The sequence below is a fragment of the Prinia subflava genome, chromosome 1 (assembly GCF_021018805.1).
Source record: "Prinia subflava isolate CZ2003 ecotype Zambia chromosome 1, Cam_Psub_1.2, whole genome shotgun sequence".
NCBI classification, from domain to species: Eukaryota; Metazoa; Chordata; class Aves; order Passeriformes; family Cisticolidae; genus Prinia; species Prinia subflava.
This window is the reverse complement of record NC_086247.1, coordinates 109337394-109356138: the sequence shown is the minus strand read 5'-3', so window position 1 is coordinate 109356138 and position 18745 is coordinate 109337394. Positions and strand designations below refer to the sequence as shown.

At 40.8% G+C, this 18745-nt stretch overlaps 2 protein-coding genes across 6 annotated transcripts in view; one reads left to right on the top strand and one right to left on the bottom strand.

Moving 5' to 3' along the window:
* MYRIP (myosin VIIA and Rab interacting protein) overlaps window positions 1–15099 on the top strand; it is a 211077-nt gene extending 195978 nt beyond the window's left edge. For 4 of the 5 annotated variants that reach the window (XM_063407338.1, XM_063407319.1, XM_063407330.1 and 1 more), the window contains 6 exons: window positions 4767–4961; window positions 8719–8880; window positions 10485–10589; window positions 10685–10745; window positions 11520–11638; window positions 12326–15099. In XM_063407338.1, the coding sequence (XP_063263408.1) occupies window positions 4767–4961; window positions 8719–8880; window positions 10485–10589; window positions 10685–10745; window positions 11520–11638; window positions 12326–12358 (675 nt within the window). In that variant the 3' untranslated portion in view covers window positions 12359–15099. The remainder of the gene's footprint in view (window positions 1–4766; window positions 4962–8718; window positions 8881–10484; window positions 10590–10684; window positions 10746–11519; window positions 11639–12325) is intronic. The other variant, XM_063407349.1, reaches the window with a different exon arrangement.
* Window positions 15100–16579: 1480 nt separating this feature from the next.
* LOC134562837 (prolactin-releasing peptide-like) lies at window positions 16580–18686 on the bottom strand. The gene is made up of 2 exons (XM_063420398.1): window positions 18524–18686; window positions 16580–16982 (listed from the first exon to the last, which is right to left on the bottom strand). Exons 1-2 carry the CDS (start codon window positions 18669–18671, stop codon window positions 16807–16809), a joined length of 324 nt encoding a protein of 107 aa, XP_063276468.1. The 5' UTR covers window positions 18672–18686; the 3' UTR covers window positions 16580–16806.
* Window positions 18687–18745: the final 59 nt, after the last annotated feature.

The window sequence follows — 18745 nt, the reverse complement described above, 5'->3', positions numbered from 1 at the left end:
TTAATTTCCAACTTAGCCTATAATATATCACCTCTTGGAAAATCACTTCCTTTCTGACGATTATAGCCAACTTGACTCTAGAAATAAGGCATTAAAAGTTAATGGGCGTAACATCTGTAACTATATTAGGACAGTGGATTGAATTACTAAAATGAAATATTCAGAATTACCTAGCACAGTCAAAAAGAGAGACTTTATTTCTCTGTGTTATACTTTGGAGACTATCAGTAGAATAATAGCTCTCAGCCTGTAAGATAATTTTGCTTTCTTTTTCTAAAGGAATGCCCATAAATGAAGATATTGATGTTGAAGGTCAAGGCAGGAAGTCTTAAACTTGAACAGAAGAGTAATTCCTTGCTATCACAGTTTATCATGGTACACTTGTCTGCCATCAAGCAGCCAGGCAAAATTTAGTGGGTTTTTTCCCCACAGTTTCGTGGTAATGAGTGGTTAGAGCTCACTTTGGGGCCAAAGATCTTTGGAAGGTCAGGGTTGACAACTGCCACAGATAGTTGGGCATTGGTGGCTTTTTTCTTCCCACACTGAGACTTGTGTCCCAGATTCTGCTGGCCTCTGCAGGACTTTCATTCGGCTTTTCAAGGCCTTCTCAAAACTCTACAATGAACTCCCATAGGGTGGGGAGATGAGGAAGATAGGTTTGGGGGTTGCTTTTGTTATCACCCTGCTTGGATTCAGTCAGGTTACTCTGAAAGGATGAGTTAATCAGTGGCAAAGCAAAACTTATCTTCTCTCCAGCTCCCCTCATCTCCTTACATAAAAAGAGGGATATTGACTGTGACTGAGTGCATGATATAACGCCTTGACACTGGAGCTAAAAATGATTGCACCACAAGTCATCAAGGATGTGGTCAATACTGCCAGGGTTGCTAGTGATGGAAAGGTGTTCTTGCTCTAGTTCCTGATCTAGCTGTTGATGTCACTGTTCTCTGTTGAATTGCATGTCACTCCCTCCCATGCTCTTTAAAAGAGCCTAATGATGACATTGTGGTGGCAGAGAAAAAGAAAACACTAATGGCTGAGCACAATGGGCAGAAAAAAATAGTGCTAGTGATAGAGAACTTAACTATTTTAAGAGCATCAAAAATAAAAGCCACAACGTTCATGCAAAGGAAAGGATGTGAAAATGTCACAGGCTGCTGAGATGCATTCAAACACCTAAAGCTCAACTGCTCTTAGCATTTTGGGTACTTAATATTGCTTCAGTTTTATAATCCTGTTTTCCTTCTGTTACTTGTGCAGGAATGCAAATAATGGTCTATAAAGCACCTTCCAGTGTAGCATGCTTGAGTTAAACAATATAGGAAATATTGTCAGCATGAACAGGGAAAGGAGATAGCAGAAGGAAAGGGAAGTGGCTAACAGTCATCAAGACCACTGTATATATAGACCACTGAAACATAATCTTTTCAAAACAGAAATACTTTCCGTCTGATAAACAGAAATGACAATAAAGAAGTTTTACAAGATATTTGTTATGTTCTCTGCAAACATGTATATATGTGTGTATGTATGCTTCATACACACACCTTCTTAGCATTTTGTTAATTTTAAGGTTCAATCACAGTAACTCAGAGAAATTGAGCATGTTCTTTTGACTGTGTCCTTAACATGTTGGTGACCGTGGATATTAATTATCATAAAAAGGATAAATGCATGTTTTCCTCATTCCATTAGATGTTTAGTCTCAAATTCAGTCAAAAAAAAAAGAATTTTCATAGCTAGTAGAAATATCTTGGTCTGCTGCATGAATTTGATTTGGGAGTGGTAGTGTTAATTCAGAAGAAGGATAACACAGTTGAAATCCAAATGCATCCCAGAGTTTCAAGAAGAATGGTTGCACTTAGCTTTCCCGTGTTGGATATTTGTACCAGAGATTGCTTTCTACATCTACCACATCCATATTAGATCTCTGACTTGCTTGACAAGACAGAGCCTGTGTCATGGCATGACAGCTGTCTGTGTGAGTCACTTAGAGGTGTAAACAATGACCTTTCCTGTAAGGACAAGATAAATTAGAAAACCATGAGATGTTTGGAAATACACTTGCCACAATGATCTTGATGTGTGTGTGTCTGTGAATTTCAGGTGATTTTTATATGATCCTGTAAATCCTGAGTTTGACATGGGTGGGAAGGGAAGGAAGAGGTTTGTGAAGTACTAAAACCCTGAGACACATTTTCTTTTTTTATTATTATTTTATTTTATTTTGGGTTTTTCCCATTACACACATAAATAATTATATCCAGAGTACCTCACTGTATTTGCAAACCGACCATTTTGGAACATGAGCTGTTTTAACAGCTTTTGACAGTTGCTCAAAAGGAGGATAAAACATATGTAAAATCATTAACTGAGTATCCAGTTTTTTACAAATCCCATTTCTGCACCTGTGGAGGATTAGACTGGACATTAGGAAGCATTTCTTCACTGTGAGGTTGCTCAAGCATTGGCTTCCTGGAGAGCTGGTCAGTGCCCACCTCTGTTTGTGTATGAGGCATTTGGACAATGGCCTTAACAATGTGCTTTAACTTTTGGTCAGCCCTGAACTAGTCAGGTAGCTGGACTAGGTGATCATTTGTCATCTTCCAAATAAAAGGATCTCCTCTCCTCTCCGAACCTCTCTGAACCTCTCCGAACCTCTCTTCTCTGAACCTCTCCTCTCCGAACCTCTCCTCTCCCCTCCCCTCCCCCCCTGCCACTTCCTATTCTCTAGTCTATTCTCTATTCCACTCCATTCTTTCCTGTTGAACTTCTTTTACCCTATCCATTACCTGTTTAGAAGCTAGGGTATTTTTCACTCAAAATCTTGATTCCACAAAGATTGCTGTCACAGACAACTTTACCTGGAAAACAGAAAAAATATTTTATCGCAATTGGTCTGTGAAAAATGCCAATATGGATTCTCATATTATGGTATAAAAATAACTTTTTCTAAATTAATTTAATCTTTTTTTTGAAAATCGTCATTAACAAAAAAGGATAATAAAAAATTTTGAGAAATAATGAGCACTGAATTGAGGCTACAGTTCTTGAAATAAAGAACATACATCAGTGAATATGATGAAGAATATGTAGTGTCTGGCTTTCATCCTTTCTTGTTCTACTACTCACCCAATATAAGAACTAGATACTTGTGGAAGTAAATAATAAAAGAAAGTAGCATTGATTTTCTTTCTTCTTTCCTATAAAATTATTGATCTGTTTTTAACCTAATTGGCACTTGTGAAAATAAATAGAAAAAAAAATGTAGGCTATTCATGGGGTTCAAGTATTTGTTCTCAGTAAGAGAGTCCCAGACCTGCTTGTTGGGGGCTGTGTTGGCTGTCCTAACAAGCTATAGGTCAAGTGCTGAGGCATACTGTATTTGCTTTGTTATTCTTCTCTTTAATCTCTCATTCTAATTATTTCTTGTAATTCAGATGAGTAACAGTGCTAAAGATGCCTTAATATATTGATACACAACAATTGAGTATGTATTGCTAAAATGTAGCTTTTCAGTAAAAGTCTTATCTAACATAGGAATAGACAGCTGATTAAAGGAAAGAGATAATGAAAGTAGTTTTCCAATTTAACCCATCAGAAACTGTGTGAATCCAAAGAACTTTATTTCTCCTGTATCCTGCCTATAAACATTTTTATTCAGATGTAGTCTCCTGTACCATAGAATTTACTGTATAGAATCCAGAGACTGTCCATTTCTTCAGTACTGATCCACAGATATTTTGTTGGTGAGAAAATGTACTCACAGTTGAACCCCTAATTCACATGCATAAGTATTTGCAGGTTTGAGGAATGAATTAAATTTTGGTTTAAATTTTTACACACCTTCTTTTAGGCAAAGCAACACTAAGGGTATTGCGCATATATTAAGTTGCAGTATTTTTATTGGCTTCAACAGGCCTTGGCTCAGTCTCCAAGCTCTACAGTTTGGATGTTGAGCTTGCTGCTTGAAGGTACATCAGGTGAAATTTTATTCCTTCATCAGAGGAGTTGTCCTGAAGCTTTAAGCTATGTAAGAATCATAAGAATCAGGACAGTAACAAACACTGATAAAAAGGTTTTCAGTTGTTTTTAAAAAATAGGTAAAACTGTGTGTTTTTCCTTGGCATCTGATATAATTCATTCCATGTTAAAAAAAATAGGTGAAGTGAAATTAAAATAAAATTATATAGCTCAATAGCTCAATCTTTGAGCTATTTCTCAATCTTTGTTTGTATGGGGTGATCATTTAATTCATAGGAAGCATTTTAGTAAAATGCTATCCTTGAAGGGCTGCTGAAGATTGCTTTCCCATGTTTGCATTGCAATGAAATGGATCCTGTGGATACAGCCATAGATGATTGCACATGTCTTTGCCAGTATCCAAAAAGGAAAATTGTGCTTTAAAACATGTCTAAAACACTTTCACAAAACCAGCTTTATGTAGCTCACTTAGAGTTTAAAGCTGGATATTTGTGTGCTCCTTTGAGATAGATTTGGACCATCTCTCCAGTAGAATTGTGTTGTAGAAGAATTGCATGTGTATGTTATTTTGCATGTGTAGCAGTGTGGGTATGTGAGAAAGGGAAGGAGGAAAAGGTAAATGAATTCCAATTCTCTTACATGGTTCTTGTGTCTGCAGCAGAGAGCCATGGATATAGTTTTAGCATGGCTAAAGCTGTGGCTAGTAGATGGTGATTTGAATCTTACCCCTCTGTGCTAATTTCATGCTGTTGTTTTCTCTGTCTGTTCCTGTAACAAAATAGAAGTACTCTGCTGTCTCTCTCTGCAACATATCTACAGAAGTCCTGAAAGTCATCAATGCCACTGAAGAGCTGATAGCAGAATCCACTGATCCCTGCGATCTCCCAGATGACATTCAGGACAGAGCAAGAGGAACCCTCCCACTGGGCACAGATCCTGTCAGACTCGATGAGCAGCTCACCACACTGGAAGAAAATGTAAGAAGATGAATCAGTATGTGAGTGAGTGCACCTGTTTGTGTGCACCAACTCAAAAGGGAAAATTCATGGGCAGCATCAGTGGATGTTCAAAATTAATTTGGGGGTTTTAAACAAATACACAAATAGGGGGAAAATTGTGTTTCAACAGTGCTTAACTGTATCAATGGGGAGTTTTTTATATGTACTTTAAAATATTGAGGGGAGGGGGAGTTGGATACTTCGGGGTTTACAACTAAATTTAGAAATTCTATCTCAAAAGCTCACTTACGCCATCCACACCTCTATGGCAGTGTGGCTATGCCATGCCTGGCTGAAACTGCACATCTCTCAGTCTCAGCACAACCTCATCACTCCAAGGACAGGTGGGGAAAGCGTGTCCCCAGTCACACAGAGAAATGGAGAAGCTCTTCCTCCCCCCTTACATTCCCAGCACACAATGGTGAGCACCCAGGGAGCTGGAGCTGTCTCCTGCACTGTTAGAAAGAGCAGGCTGGAGTATCTGAATTAAACACACATTTGTTTGGCCTTGTCCAAGTCATCCATCCTTTTTCATTAATACCTGTCATCTGCAGGGGAAAGTACAATGCCAAATCATAGAAGGAAGTCACTACTCTTTGGAAACTTTTGTGAATCCACTTAATGGAGTTGGTACACTTTAAACTTCTGATCTTCTCTTCTTCCCACATTTAAGTGATTACTTTTCAGTGCTCTTTCCCTTCATTAGGAGCTCTTAAAGATCTCATAGGAATCTGCACTGTCCCATTAGGTCATCCTGATCAATTCAAGAAATCAAATCTTGGTTTTCTTTAGCCCCAGAAAATTTTCAGACAGAATCTCCTCATAGAGGATAAAATCAGTTTCCTCTACAGAAACGCATTTCCTCAGCAGTCCCAGGCTAAGAACTGAGTGGATGATACTCTATGGCACTAAAAGCCAGTCCTGGCCCTGGACTCTCTCTCATGAAATTGTAAAGTATCCTAAAGGTCCAGACACCACAGAATTCATCTGGTAGGAGAGTGAATATGGAATAAAAATATCCAAGTCCAGGCTGGATCACATCTTCAGAAGAACTAAAAAATTCTGCAGGACAGAGAGCAATTTGGGGAAATCTGCTCCCACTTTTTTTTTTTTCCTGTGGAGAAGTGTGTTGTAAACTATCAAAAGGTGCATGTTTTTTTCCCCAGTTGCACTTCAATAATCCCTCCCAGCAATGTGGAGCTTTGGCATCTGTGGTGCTGTGACCTCTAATCATCCATTTGGGCCAAGCGTTTCTCACTGAGCAGACACTGGGAACAGAGGCAGAGCATTTCTTTCTTTGGCTTTGCCCTCGCTGCAGCATCTCTGGTTTTAGCTTCTCCCAGTTCCCTGCAGAATTCAAAGGTATCCAGATCAGCCTCGCTGTGTCCCCAGAGCGTATCTTTTTCTGTTCCACACAGAACATGAAGTAGGTGGCAAAAACTTCACAGTTTGAAGATTTCACCATTGCATTCCATTATAAAGAGCCTTTAGAAATCCAGGAAACCATAACTTTTTCCATTGCAGCTGGGGCCATAACTACATGAACCACATCCTCTTTGCAAGAGGATCTGGGTGTTTATAAGCACTTTGTTCATTTTTGTTCTCTCTAGCCTTTTGAGGACTGTGCATGCGATAGTGCAGAGAATGTAGGGACATCTGTACCAGCAAAAGGTTGAGGTTTTGTGGAAGTTGTACATCCCAAAATGATGGTGAAATAAGTCTCTAAAATCTAAATGTGAATGTATGAATAAGGGCTTCATTTAGGAGAGACGTGCAAGGACACCTTTGCTGTTTGGAGGTATAACAATTGTCCCGGTAAAGAGAGCATTCTTTAGAACAATATTTTCTTTAGCTCTAATTGGAAAATGTTCATTAACATTTCACAAATGTAGGGCCTGATTGAGTTACAGAAACACTGATGACCTTTCTTTCCCACATTTTTCTATCAGTCCCATTTTCTTTAGATGTTTTTCCCCCTATTGAAAAGGACATCTTACTGTGCAGAGATTTTTGCCACAGCACTTAAATGCATCTTTTCTTCAACTTTCTAAAGATGCTGCTGTTCAAAATCTTCTATTTCTTCTTTCTCTAAGCTTTTAGATATGACAGGGAAATCCAACAAAATCGCCTTTTAATCTGAACTGGCTGTGGTATGTCATACTTAAAAGATGTATCATTTAAATGAACAGTTTGAATAATTAGGCCCCACAAAACCAGGGCCATTTCTATTTAAATCATCATGTTAACTTTACCTGCATCCCCAGGTACTTCAGCAAAGATCACTTACTTCTTTTAGGTATGTTTTTCAAAGATTTCATGCCTGCAGTTAGAAAGTGTTCTAACAAGATGCAGTTTGTACAGATGTAGTGATTTTGTTTCTTAGCAAAGTTACATGCATGAAAAAAACCTATCTGCTACTGACACAAAGAAAAAAGAAGACTATTTCAAGCAATTAAGAAACAATAATGAAAAATAGAAAAAGAATAAAAAGTAAACAAATTTCAGTCTGGTCATTCTCCACTATTTTGATCCATAAAGTCACAGGATTGCCATAAATTAATTGAATACCTCTCATGTCAAAGGACTGAATGATCCCAGAATTGTGGGCAGATATAATGACTGGAGTGGAAGACGTATGAAATGAAGGCATTGGCTCAAGGATCTGCTTCAGATCCTGTTTTCTTGCCCCTTCTGAACCCTGAAGTCAGCCACAGCCATGTTTAATTCATGTTGCGTTTGTAACAAAATGGTCTTTACTGCTATTGCAATGGGGAAAATCAGAATATATATTTAATTCCCACTGTGCTGTTACCAGCCTAATGGAAACAAGTTTCTTGCCTAAAGAGTAAATGGGCAGAAAATGCTGTATTTTCATGTGGTTCTGCACAATTTTAAGTGCAGATGTCAAAAGCTAATGTTTGAAAATTACCCTTTTCTATAAACCAATGACCTCCATGTACCTTAGGGGGTTTGTGAAATAAAAGAAACAATAAAACACAGTATCACTAATTACTGCTCTGAGGGGCTGAAATGGGGGAAATGAAACCTTTAGCTGTAGTTACAGATACCAAAGGTGTGCCAAAATAGTAAGAGTTGTTCATTTTTAGGGAAGATCTCTGAATTATAAAGTCAGTAATTCTCTCTTATGTGGTCCAAATAAGCCTATTGATCCTCCACAGATTCACTGGAAGGCCCACGAGGTGGGAAGGTTTTGCCTGCTGTATATTTGGGTGAGAGCAGGATGGGATTGAATATCGTTATACATCTAAGCACATTTACTCCACAGGAAATTAGTAACTATTTGCTGCTGAATAATTACTCATGCAGTTTTTACTGCCAGAAGACACCAAGTGGGTTTAAAGAAACACAGCTTTATATGAGGCATGCTCTGTTGACTTCCCTTTGTAGACTTAGGGTGTTATGTGATTGAATATCAATAATAAAAAAGCAAACTTTTCAACTTTTTTCTTTGCTAATCAATCTGGAACAAATCTGGTTTGGAATACCATTGTAGCACCTATGAAATCTGCAATGCATCCACCTCGTTCATCCCTTTTCTTTGTGGATGTGTGCTGTTCAGATTGCTTCCCCATGACTTTCCTCTGCCAGGTAAATCCCCCTGTGGTGGGCTAGCAAGCAGGGAGGCTTGCAGGTATGATGGAAAACGCAGTCTGCTCAAACCTGCATGTCCACAAACCAGGAATCACTGACACCTGTCTCTGCCTTGGCCCTGCAGGTGTACCTGACAGCCAGCACGGTGTATGGGCTGGAGGGGCAGCTGACCAACCTGGAGGACGCTGCACGCAAGATCAACAGTGTTACTGAGGAATCTGAGCTGGCTGATCTGGAGGACCAGGTGGCCACAGCAGCTGCCCAGGTTCATCATGCAGAGCTTCAGGTGAGGACAGCAGCTCCTCCTCATCTGCAGGTCTCACACTGCCTTGCCTACCACCCTCCTCACTGTACACACTTGGAACATTCTTTTGTACGGCCGTGGTCTGATGATCTAATGCTGACTGCATCACACAAGCTGAGCAGAGCATAACTGAACTGTATAACTCAGCCCAGCCAGATGTACTCTATCTCTCTGTTTCTTCCCTCAGCTTGGTTTGGACATGGCACTGCAGCAGCCTCTTACTGCAGTACTAATGCTGGACTGCTCCTTGCTGCCAGCTAGCTCCTGTGGTGCACTCTGTGTCGTGTGCATGGCCCCAGTCAGGCAGCAGATAGAGTCTGAGGCAGTCTGCCTAATCAGAAACTTGTCAAGCACTCTCCAAAAGATGCTACTGTTGGCAGCTTTCTACCAGCAAAGGCCAACAGCAGCCAGAGGCTGAGCCAAGGATAGAGCCAAGGACAGGGCTTGCATGCCCGCCGTGCACACGTCCCAGCCAAAGGCAGGAACTCCTGTGCACTGTGATCTAGCACCACTTTAGCAGGCTCCAGAAAGTCCAGGGCTCAGGTCACGTTGGGATCTGGTGCTGAAAACTGATCAAGATAATGCTGCCAGACCTCAAGGGGCTAACACTGCTTGCAGCTCACTGCCTCGTCTGTGCCCACCAAGATGCCCTGGCCTGACTGTGTCAGGGTTTAATGGGAAGTACCTGGTGATTTTACTCAGTGGAAGCATGCTCAGGTCAGGACTGAGCACATATCTGAGAGCCTGACATGTCTCTGATGTCAGAAGTGCATTTCTGTATTACTTGGCAAACTGGCAGTGGTGTTTTGTCAGCTTTGGTCATTATTTAGTGTAAATCCATTAATGGGGGTGAGAGAGAGGTGCAGAGAGGCCTAAGCTATGCAAGGAGGCCAGTGGAAGATCTGCAGAGTGAAGCCAACTGTGGCTCCAGGTGTCATTGTGAATCATTGGCTGGGTTCTATGTCTGACTTCTCTGACTCTTCTTCCTCTTTTGGCAACACTTGTCTCCACTACTCTCAATATCAGACCACTTTCCCCTCGCAGTTTGTTTTCCATTCAGTATTTTTATATCGTGTGTGCCTGCATTTATGCATGCTTGTGTTTAATATGAATATACATTTGAACTATAAATATTTAAGACCAAATGTTTAGATTTTGTGACAGAGATACTTTGCGCATGTGTGAAATTAATTTTGAGTTAGGAAATGTGTCCCACAAAGTCATTCTTTGAAGGTAGCCTTTTAAAAACACGGTTTGAATGAATTTGGGATTATGCAGGTTTTCTCTCCTCCTTTCTTTTTTTCCTCAAAAGGAGTAAAATGCCTCCTCCTTGGAGTCACAAGGTAGGTTGGAATGTTCTTTTACTCCATCTTCACTAACAAATTAAGCCTCTTTTAATGTCAGGGCTAAAGAATGCAGGAAAGTGTCAGAATTGCTGAAGAAGTTAGCCATCTGTTAATATTTTCTTATTAAAGAGGATTTTACTGGGGGAGGGTTATATTTCAGTAGTGGCATCCGCAGTAATTTTAAAACTTCTTTTCCCCCCCTCCCCATCTGTCTGTCTCTCTCTTTTATTTTCTTTGAAGATTTCAGATATTGAGAGCAGAATATCAGCTCTCACTGTTGCAGGCTTGAACGTGGCTCCCTGTGTTCGCCTGACAAGGAAACGGGATCAAAAGCAAACAAACCAGGTGCCAGAACATTATGTAGTATTCAAAAATACATTGGAGAAATCTTGCCTCTTTCTCTGTAATGGAGTTGAGTAATGCATATGTGTTGTTTACAGATGCATACAATAGACACATCAAGACAGCAGAGGAGAAAACTTCCAGCTCCACCAATACAAGGTGCGCCTAAAGTGTTATATAAATGAGAGAGGGAGAGAGACTGTCTTTGTAAGAGTCAATATAATGTACAGGTCAGCAAAGTAGGGAAAAGTTTGAGTTTTGAAATGAACAGAGAAAGCCTAATAGCCTGTCCAGTCCTCCTCATTTTCCATGTACTTGCATTATATAAAATACCCCTTTATTACATTTAAAAGCATCAGGACTTTCTCTTCAGTGAAAGTTATGACAGTAACAAGTGAACAAGAGCAGAGGCAGAGGCTGGAAAAAGCAAATGAGGAATGCTGAATGCTTGCCCTGCAAGAGGAGTGCTGCAGCTGCAGCGTGGCTGGGCACCACACAGCGTGGCTGCCACCCTCCACAACCCACCACTGCCTTAAAGTCCATAGGTGCTGATTTCAGTCTGTATGAAATGGCTTAGCAGTGTTCGTGATATGTCAGAGAATGGCTGTGAAATGTCTTTATAAAATCGACTGGGGTTTTTCTTTCATGATTTTTTGGGAATTTTTAGTTGGTTTTTTAAAAATTCTGCAGTGCATTATCTCTCAAAATTCTAGGGCTTGGTTCACTGCACTATTCTTTTGTAATTGACATGGCCTCAAACTTTAATTTATTTGGAGTACCATGGCCTGCTGTTTTTAATTTAAATTAAATCCAGCTTTCCTCATACATCTTAGGGAAAGTTTTATCTCTCTAGAAACTGTGACTCTTCAGAAGTATTTTTATATCTGCTTCAATCTCTTATGTGAAAAATCTCCCCTTTTGTATTTTTCCCAGGTGAAAAAATAGATGGTTCTCCAGTTACCACTGTCAGAACTTTTAACAGAAACTTCATACTTCAAGGATCTCTAACACAAAGAACTAAAGAAAGGAAAAGCACTGCCAAGGACTTAATGGTAAACAAATGTTTTTAAAACTCTGTTAAAAGTAGTCAAATAGAGAGAGAGCACTATCCGTGTAGGCAGCTGTATTTCAGCATCTTCAGAAATCCTCTCTTGATAGTTTGAGGGAAAAAAATAGTAGAGACTGCTGAGGCAACTCTTGAACAAATATAATCAATGTCCTGGAAGATGTCTGGCTACATACCATAGAATAGCAGCCCCTGAATGTCAGCCTTTGATAATGTAGCCTGGCTGCCAGGTCTCTGGGAATGTTCTACCCATCTGTTTTAAAGAATAAATAAATTAGTCATTCCCTGCATTTCAGACTTCTGAACCAGAGCCTCGAAGAACCAGCTGTGCATTGTAACTTAGCAGGTGAGAGTCACCTTGATTTTCACTGATGTTGAGAAATGTTCAAAGGTTATCTGAGTGGAATTTAAGGGGTAGAAGGTCACACATTGGCTCTGCAGGGTTTGAATAAAGAGGCTTCACTCAGGCCACCCAGGACAGCTGTCAGTCATTTCTTCTACAGCAGCCATAGAAGAATAAGGGAAAAAGATGACTGTCCCAAAGCAGTCTGCCATATGATATGTGGGAAATACGTGGGGAGGTGAGAAGGGAAAGGACCCGGCTGTGTTCTTCAGCAGGTTTGTTTAGTCCTTCACTCATGTTATTTTTCTTTCCTGTCGCTCTCTGTTCTAGGAACCTGCTATAGGATCTGCTGTGATGTACTAAACTGACACTTCCCTACTGCCAATAACACACTGCCTAAGGCTGTACACTAGAGTGCCTTTTCTTAACAGCCATTGTGTATGTCCAGCTGAAAATGGACCCTCAAGAACCCACAGAGCCTCAGTTATAGGGCTTCATTTGGATACCTCACTGAGAAAGCTGTCCAAGTCTTCAGCATCGTGGTCTGCTACAGGAAATTCTGCCTTAACGTTCTCAGAGGACTCTAGACAGGATGCTATGTTTCAAAAGCAAGGCTCCACATTTTAAGATGCACTTTTTCTCCCTATCGATTGTACTAAAGTATGTCGTCTTTAAACTGCAGTATGTTTTTGTACACTCAATCAGTCATAATTACAGGCCAGTCAATCTGCCAAAGCAGACCTGTGATCCATATTTGCTGGCCTCTTACTATTCATGTGGGCATCTGTCTTGTCCAGCAATAACAACTCTGTGCAGTGTGTGCTGCTTTTCAGCTGCATGGAAGGTGTGGAGAATCTGTGTAGCTCACTCTGTCCCAGGGAGTCAGTGGGAGTCTTGGCAGGGTTGGTAGGAGGAGGAAGGCTTCTCTGTTCTCCGAGTACATCTCACAGATTGACTGCTCCAGCTCCAGAGCTAGGGATGTTGCTCTAGGCAGCAGGAGTGTCATACTGAACCAGGAACTGATGGCCACACATGTGGACCGGATGTCTGCTGAGTTATGATGCCAGTGTCTGGAAACATCTGAACACTGTTAAAGAAACAAACACCTTCATATGTCTTGTTCTTGGCAGCATTGTCCACTTGGTGATGGCCAGCCATGCTGGAGTTCAGAATAAATTCTGTCCAAACCTTTAAGATCGGAAAAAGGAGGTGAAAGCATTGGGGATGAGATCTCTGCTGACTGACTGGTGGTTGTAGGGTGGCTGCAGCTTGCAAGAGATTCCTTTCCAATGTTCACTGGTGTTTCTGAGAAGGAGGCAAATGCAGCCCAGGCATCAGTTGCTATACTAGTCTGGAGCCACCAGAGAGTAGCTAGGACCTGTTGCTGGTGCCACATGTACCCCACTACTACTGGGCCACTCTGAATTGGATTGTGAAAGTAATATTCCTTCTTTTACTTCTTGAGACCCTTAACAGGTGAGTCAAACTAGAAAGCCCTTTGGCAGATGCCCAGGAGGGAGGATGCTGCTCACAGGGTGTCCCTCTCCCCGTTTTGTGGGAGAACATTGCCAATTTGTGGTATTTTTTGCTCTGAAGAATACAAAGAAGGTATTCAGAGGAGGTGATAAGCCAGTGAATCCCTTACCTTCCCCACCAGTTGCAGAGCAGGTACCCACGTAATGTGCTATGAAGGAAGGCATGGGCTGGCAAATTCCCTCTCAGCATTAAGGAGTGGTGAGCTCTCCCAAGAGCTGTGGGTACCAGGAAGGAGGAGAGCTCCTTCCTTCCCTGGGCTCCCCGTGAACACCCATGAGCAGAGTGCCACATGTCACCTGCCATGCAGCAGGAAAGCAGTAGCCTGGGACACCAGGCTGTGTAGTGTGGTTGGGCAAATACAAGCAAAACAGGCAAATTTCCTGACTAGCTGGATTTAGGGGGGTGAGTGGGGAAGACAAGGAAGGGCTGGATGGGTTGATTGGAAAAACAGTCCCAGTTGAAATCTGCCATCCACATTTGACATCTAGCTTGTCAGTACTCCCATGTCCAGCTGCATGTGAGGAGCCCTTGGAATAAATACAACCATTTTCCCAGTTGTAATACATGTGTCACTCCATCCCTTCAAGGAGTTTCCATCTGCCCAAGATCTGACCCAATGTGTTCATTCTGGGTGAAATTAGGCCTTCTTTTACTCTCACACAATACTAGTTCTCTGCAATTGGTTTGCACAGATGTGAGGGAAGAATTTGGCCCACTCTGTTTAATATATAAATATATATATAAAACAAATAGATTTTATTTATATATGCAATCCAGTAAAGGAGATTAAACAGAGTAGGATGCCTAGTAATTTTTTTGTTATTCAATCTCTTCCTCCATTGACTGTTCTCATGTATGTATACAATACATTCCCAGGTTCTGGTTTATGCAGGTATGTGTGTTATGAAATGTCATTAATGGTGGTTGGTCTGCATATTCGTCTAATAAATAATAACTAATATTGTGTATGTAATATCAATACAGAAATGACTAATTTTAATAGAATATCTCTTTGGCTTTTGTTCTGTTAGTGTGATTTAAACAAGCCAACAAAGTTTGGAGTAGGTTGTTTTCCTTAAGAGGCATGAAAAGCAACTATTATCGTGTTACAATGTTAAAATATTCAGTCTTTGACAGACAAATGTGTACTGTGTAAGCATTGCAAAAAAAAAAAAAAAGTAAAAAAAAATCCCACCTGCTCTGAGGCATTTGAATTTTTACAAATGTTTATTGTGCCAAATACGTGCAAAGATATAATTTACTGTTTTAAAAAATCATAAAAGCATATGTCATAGCACACAAAGAATTATTTTGTCATCAAGTGATTTCAATCTTTAGTGTTAATATTTATATTTAGATTAATTTTTATAAATGAAAATATTTTAATGGGTAAAATGAAGACTATATGACCTATTTGATTAAGTCTGAGTGAATATTAAGCTTGCCTTGTTGTTGTTATCTGCATACTCACCAAGAATTATTGTCAAGAGAAATTATAAAAGAGTAAAAGCGATTTATGAAAAGAATGCCTTTTCAATGACTTGATTCATAAAGAAAACCAAAACGTTCTCTGTTGTTTGGCTTTATGTGCACTTTGACCCGGAAGCGTGCAGGACCCGCAGCCACACACGTGCCACTGTCACACGCGGGACACGGGCATTTCCACAGGGGTGCCAGGGTTTGCCGAGAGCAGGGGCACACGCTCGGTTCACACCTCCTCCTCCTCCTCCTCCTCCTCCTCCTCTAGGGCTGGGGTGGGAGGAATCCTGTCAGGAACATTTGCTGGGGAGTCTTCTCCAAACCATTGAGTCTGTTGGCTGAAATACCATCTCAAGCACAGTTTCTCAGGCAGAATTTCTTGATCTCTCTCTGGGATTGTTACAAAAAGTGAGCAAGAACCCTGACAGTGATCTTGGTCTCGGACTTCCAAAGTTCCTTGCAATTAATGCGGATCAAAATACTTATCAGCATATCTTCTCCACCATGAAAGCATTCAGTAAACTTAGTTTGTTTTAAGTAACACTTCAGGTCAGCGGCTTTGTTGTATTATAAATGGAAGTAAAACCCTTTTTATAATAATAAAAACCCATCCCTTGCTGACAGGCCATTTGCCAAAAGAGAAAGATGGGTTAAAATGTCTGCAATGGCTAATTCAACCATTATTCAATTTTAGTAGTAATTCTCACAAAGCACAACTAGAAGTGGAAGTCCATTCAACTTCAGCCTTTGCAGTGTGATTCATGGCCTGGATTGTTATTAGTTATTACCTAAATTGTAAACCATCCTTTTTGGATATAAGCATAGATTAAACTGTATTATTCCTGCTAATAGTTAGTAATCAAGATGAAACACATTTTAAGTAACACTTCTTATAAAAGTAATATAACAAAGTTCTATTAACATGAGTAAATAGGGGTATTGAGCTGCACCTCCAGGCTTATTGATGTGGACTAATGGAGTAGATAGCACATAACTTATGATCCTCAAAGAGTGACTTTAGCTTGCTCAGACAATGTACTTGGAAATAATGACATTGTTTTAAAGGGAATCAGCTTATTCAGGCCCTTGCTCCTGTTGGATTATGGTGCATGATTATATGCAGTAGGCACAAAACTACTCCAAAGAGTTCAATTAGCTAATATTTTTTCTTCAGCAGGGAGAAAATACTTATCTTCAATAGGTGCTCCTCTTTGTTCATTAATATATCTCTCCAGCAGTACAGGAAGAATTATGAAAGGCAGTGCGTACTTCAGGGAGACATTCTTAAGAGTGGATGTTAACAATCTCGATAAAAGCTACACGCAGAGAAGCAGCATCTCATGCCATTAATGCAGGTACATTAAAAATTGTTAAGAGCCTTTTTTCTTTCTTCCAACCATTGCTTTTTATTTTTACATATCAACAGCCATTGACTTTGAAATGTGACAGGAAAGTTTCATGATACATTTAACACTGCAAAGCTTAAACCCCAGTCCAAAAGCTGTGTGGTTTTGGATAAACCTAACAGTGAACCTAGCAGTGAACAGGATCAGGAGATTAATGGGGATGCACAATGAAAAAACATTTTTATAAGCAGTGGTGGCACTCAGTGCTGGTGTCCATGCATTGTCTTTTACCTGCACCCTGAACATGTTCCTTTTTGAAGGTGCTCGCACAAGGAGCAGAAAGAAGAGCAGTGTGGGATTGCTAGGCAAAAGCAGAACTGTAGGTCTGAGGTGCAGGGGAGGGCACAATTCAAAGAACAGAGGTTGCGCTGCCACCTTGGGGAACAGAAATCACCAGTCGCTGTCCTCTGTGTCCAACTTTTGCTCCCACAAAGCATTCAAGATGAAATCCAGGTGTCTGCTCACAGGCCTCAGGCTGCCACGGCTGCTTCTCAGCTGCCTCTTCCCAAAGCGACCGATGGGGCGAACACCACGGCCTACATACCAAAAAGGGTCGATCTCGGGACCTGGAATTCAAAGCATTCAGTGAGGATGTACCACTGCACTTGGAGGCAGTTCCTGAACATCTTGAGGATGTTAGCTCACTTGGAGCCCAGGAGAAAAAGAAAGGGAAAGGCCAGACACACAGCTTACTGATGCCTTTGAAGATTACTTTCTGTGTGTACAGCCTAAAGGAAGAGGATTCAGTTGCAAAATGAATTTTCATCCATCTGGGCTGCAGCCTGCATTTCTAACATGAGAAAGGGCCCATCCAAATTTTCTGCAGTAGGTACCAGGTACAGTATGTCTACAGACTAACAAATCCACTGGATTGCAGAGGGGGTTCCTACATAAGAGGTAAACATGAAATTAATCCTTGTTCCCCTTGGAAGTTGTTTTCATGGATGACTGGTTTTTTTCTTTAAGCTCTGACACACAACTTATTTCTGTGGTCTGGTGCAGTTTTGGGGCACGTATGCAGAGGGTTATAGTTGTATTAAAAGACTAATACTAAAAAGATTATTTTAAAAGTATTAACAGCAGCAGGGAAATTCTAAAACACCCTGGAGATGATGCCACCCTAAGGAAATCCCAGATCATTCCAGAGGCAGACAAGTGTCAGAAACAGGAATAAATTACAATTTAAGTGCATTATATATCATCCTCGTCATATCAAAGTCTCAGTCAAGGAAGAAGGATTTTCCCCTGTGCATTTTGATGCTTGAACAGAGGAAAAAAATCACCTTGCCTTTAAATTTTTCCATATATACATCTTTTAAATCTTTCAGCACAGTGTTTAACAGCCTTCCTACTCAACAAAACCCAAGAAACCTTCACCTGTATACCTAAAACCTGAGGTTTCCGACATCTCTATCCTCTTTTAATGGGGAGAGGTGTGGCACTGAGCCCAGTTGTTGTTATCTGCATACTCTCCACAATGCCTCTCTCCCACCCCACCTGCCATTATCAGCCCATGCTCCTGGGGGAAAGATGAGATTTCTTGGTGATTTTCTCAAAGATCTTTTGGATTGTGTGTGCTAGTTTAAACTTTGGATATATGGTATCATCCCTGACCTGGATACTTTCAGTTCTTTACAGCACCTCTGAATGGAGATACTTCAACCACTTGTATTTGGACTTTCAGATAACTCATGGTCCCAGACAGAACTGAAGGTGTCTGTAAAGTGCACTTCAGCTTCTGGGCCACTGCTTTCTTTTTTATTATATAGAAGCAGTTGTGTAGGTCTACAGAACACAGCTAAAAATGTGGTGCTTAAATATTTGATGTATACTACTTTACATTTTCTTGTCTGTCCTTTACATATTAGTGTATTCTGTGATATTTATCAACAATAATGCTATTTGCCTTGGCTATTTAAGGACTGTGAGAAGGACATGAGGTTCTGTACGTGCACTGACAAGTGCAAATGGAAGCACAGGGCCTCACACCAAGGTGACAGCACAGAAACACCTGATTTGCTGTTGAACTTTGCCTGAGAGCCCAGCCCTGATCCCTCAGTGCAGCAGAGACTGCAGGGTCACCATGTCAGGTGAGACTCATACTTACTTCTGTTGTCTATCTGATGTTTAAATGGCCTGCTCTGTCCCGAAGCAAAGCTGAGCGACACCAAGAGCATCAGCACATAGACAGTGACTAGCTTTAAGTGGTTTGGTGACCACCGGGCACCTGGTGTCCAGGAGATTGGATGCCACATGACGGAGCAGTGGTGGGAAGGCTGTAAGGAGAAGAGTGAACACGGGGAACATGAATGAGTTAAAGCTCTCAAGG

Excerpts from the sequence above, each read along its gene's own strand:
- LOC134562837 (XM_063420398.1), bottom strand. The coding sequence starts at position 18,671 with ATGTGGCATCCAATCTCCTGGACACCAGGTGCCCGGTGGTCACCAAAC. Across the intron at positions 16,983-18,523 it reads ACATCAGATAGACAACAGAA|GTCCCGAGATCGACCCTTTT; the intron begins GTAAGTATGAGT and ends TTTGAATTCCAG.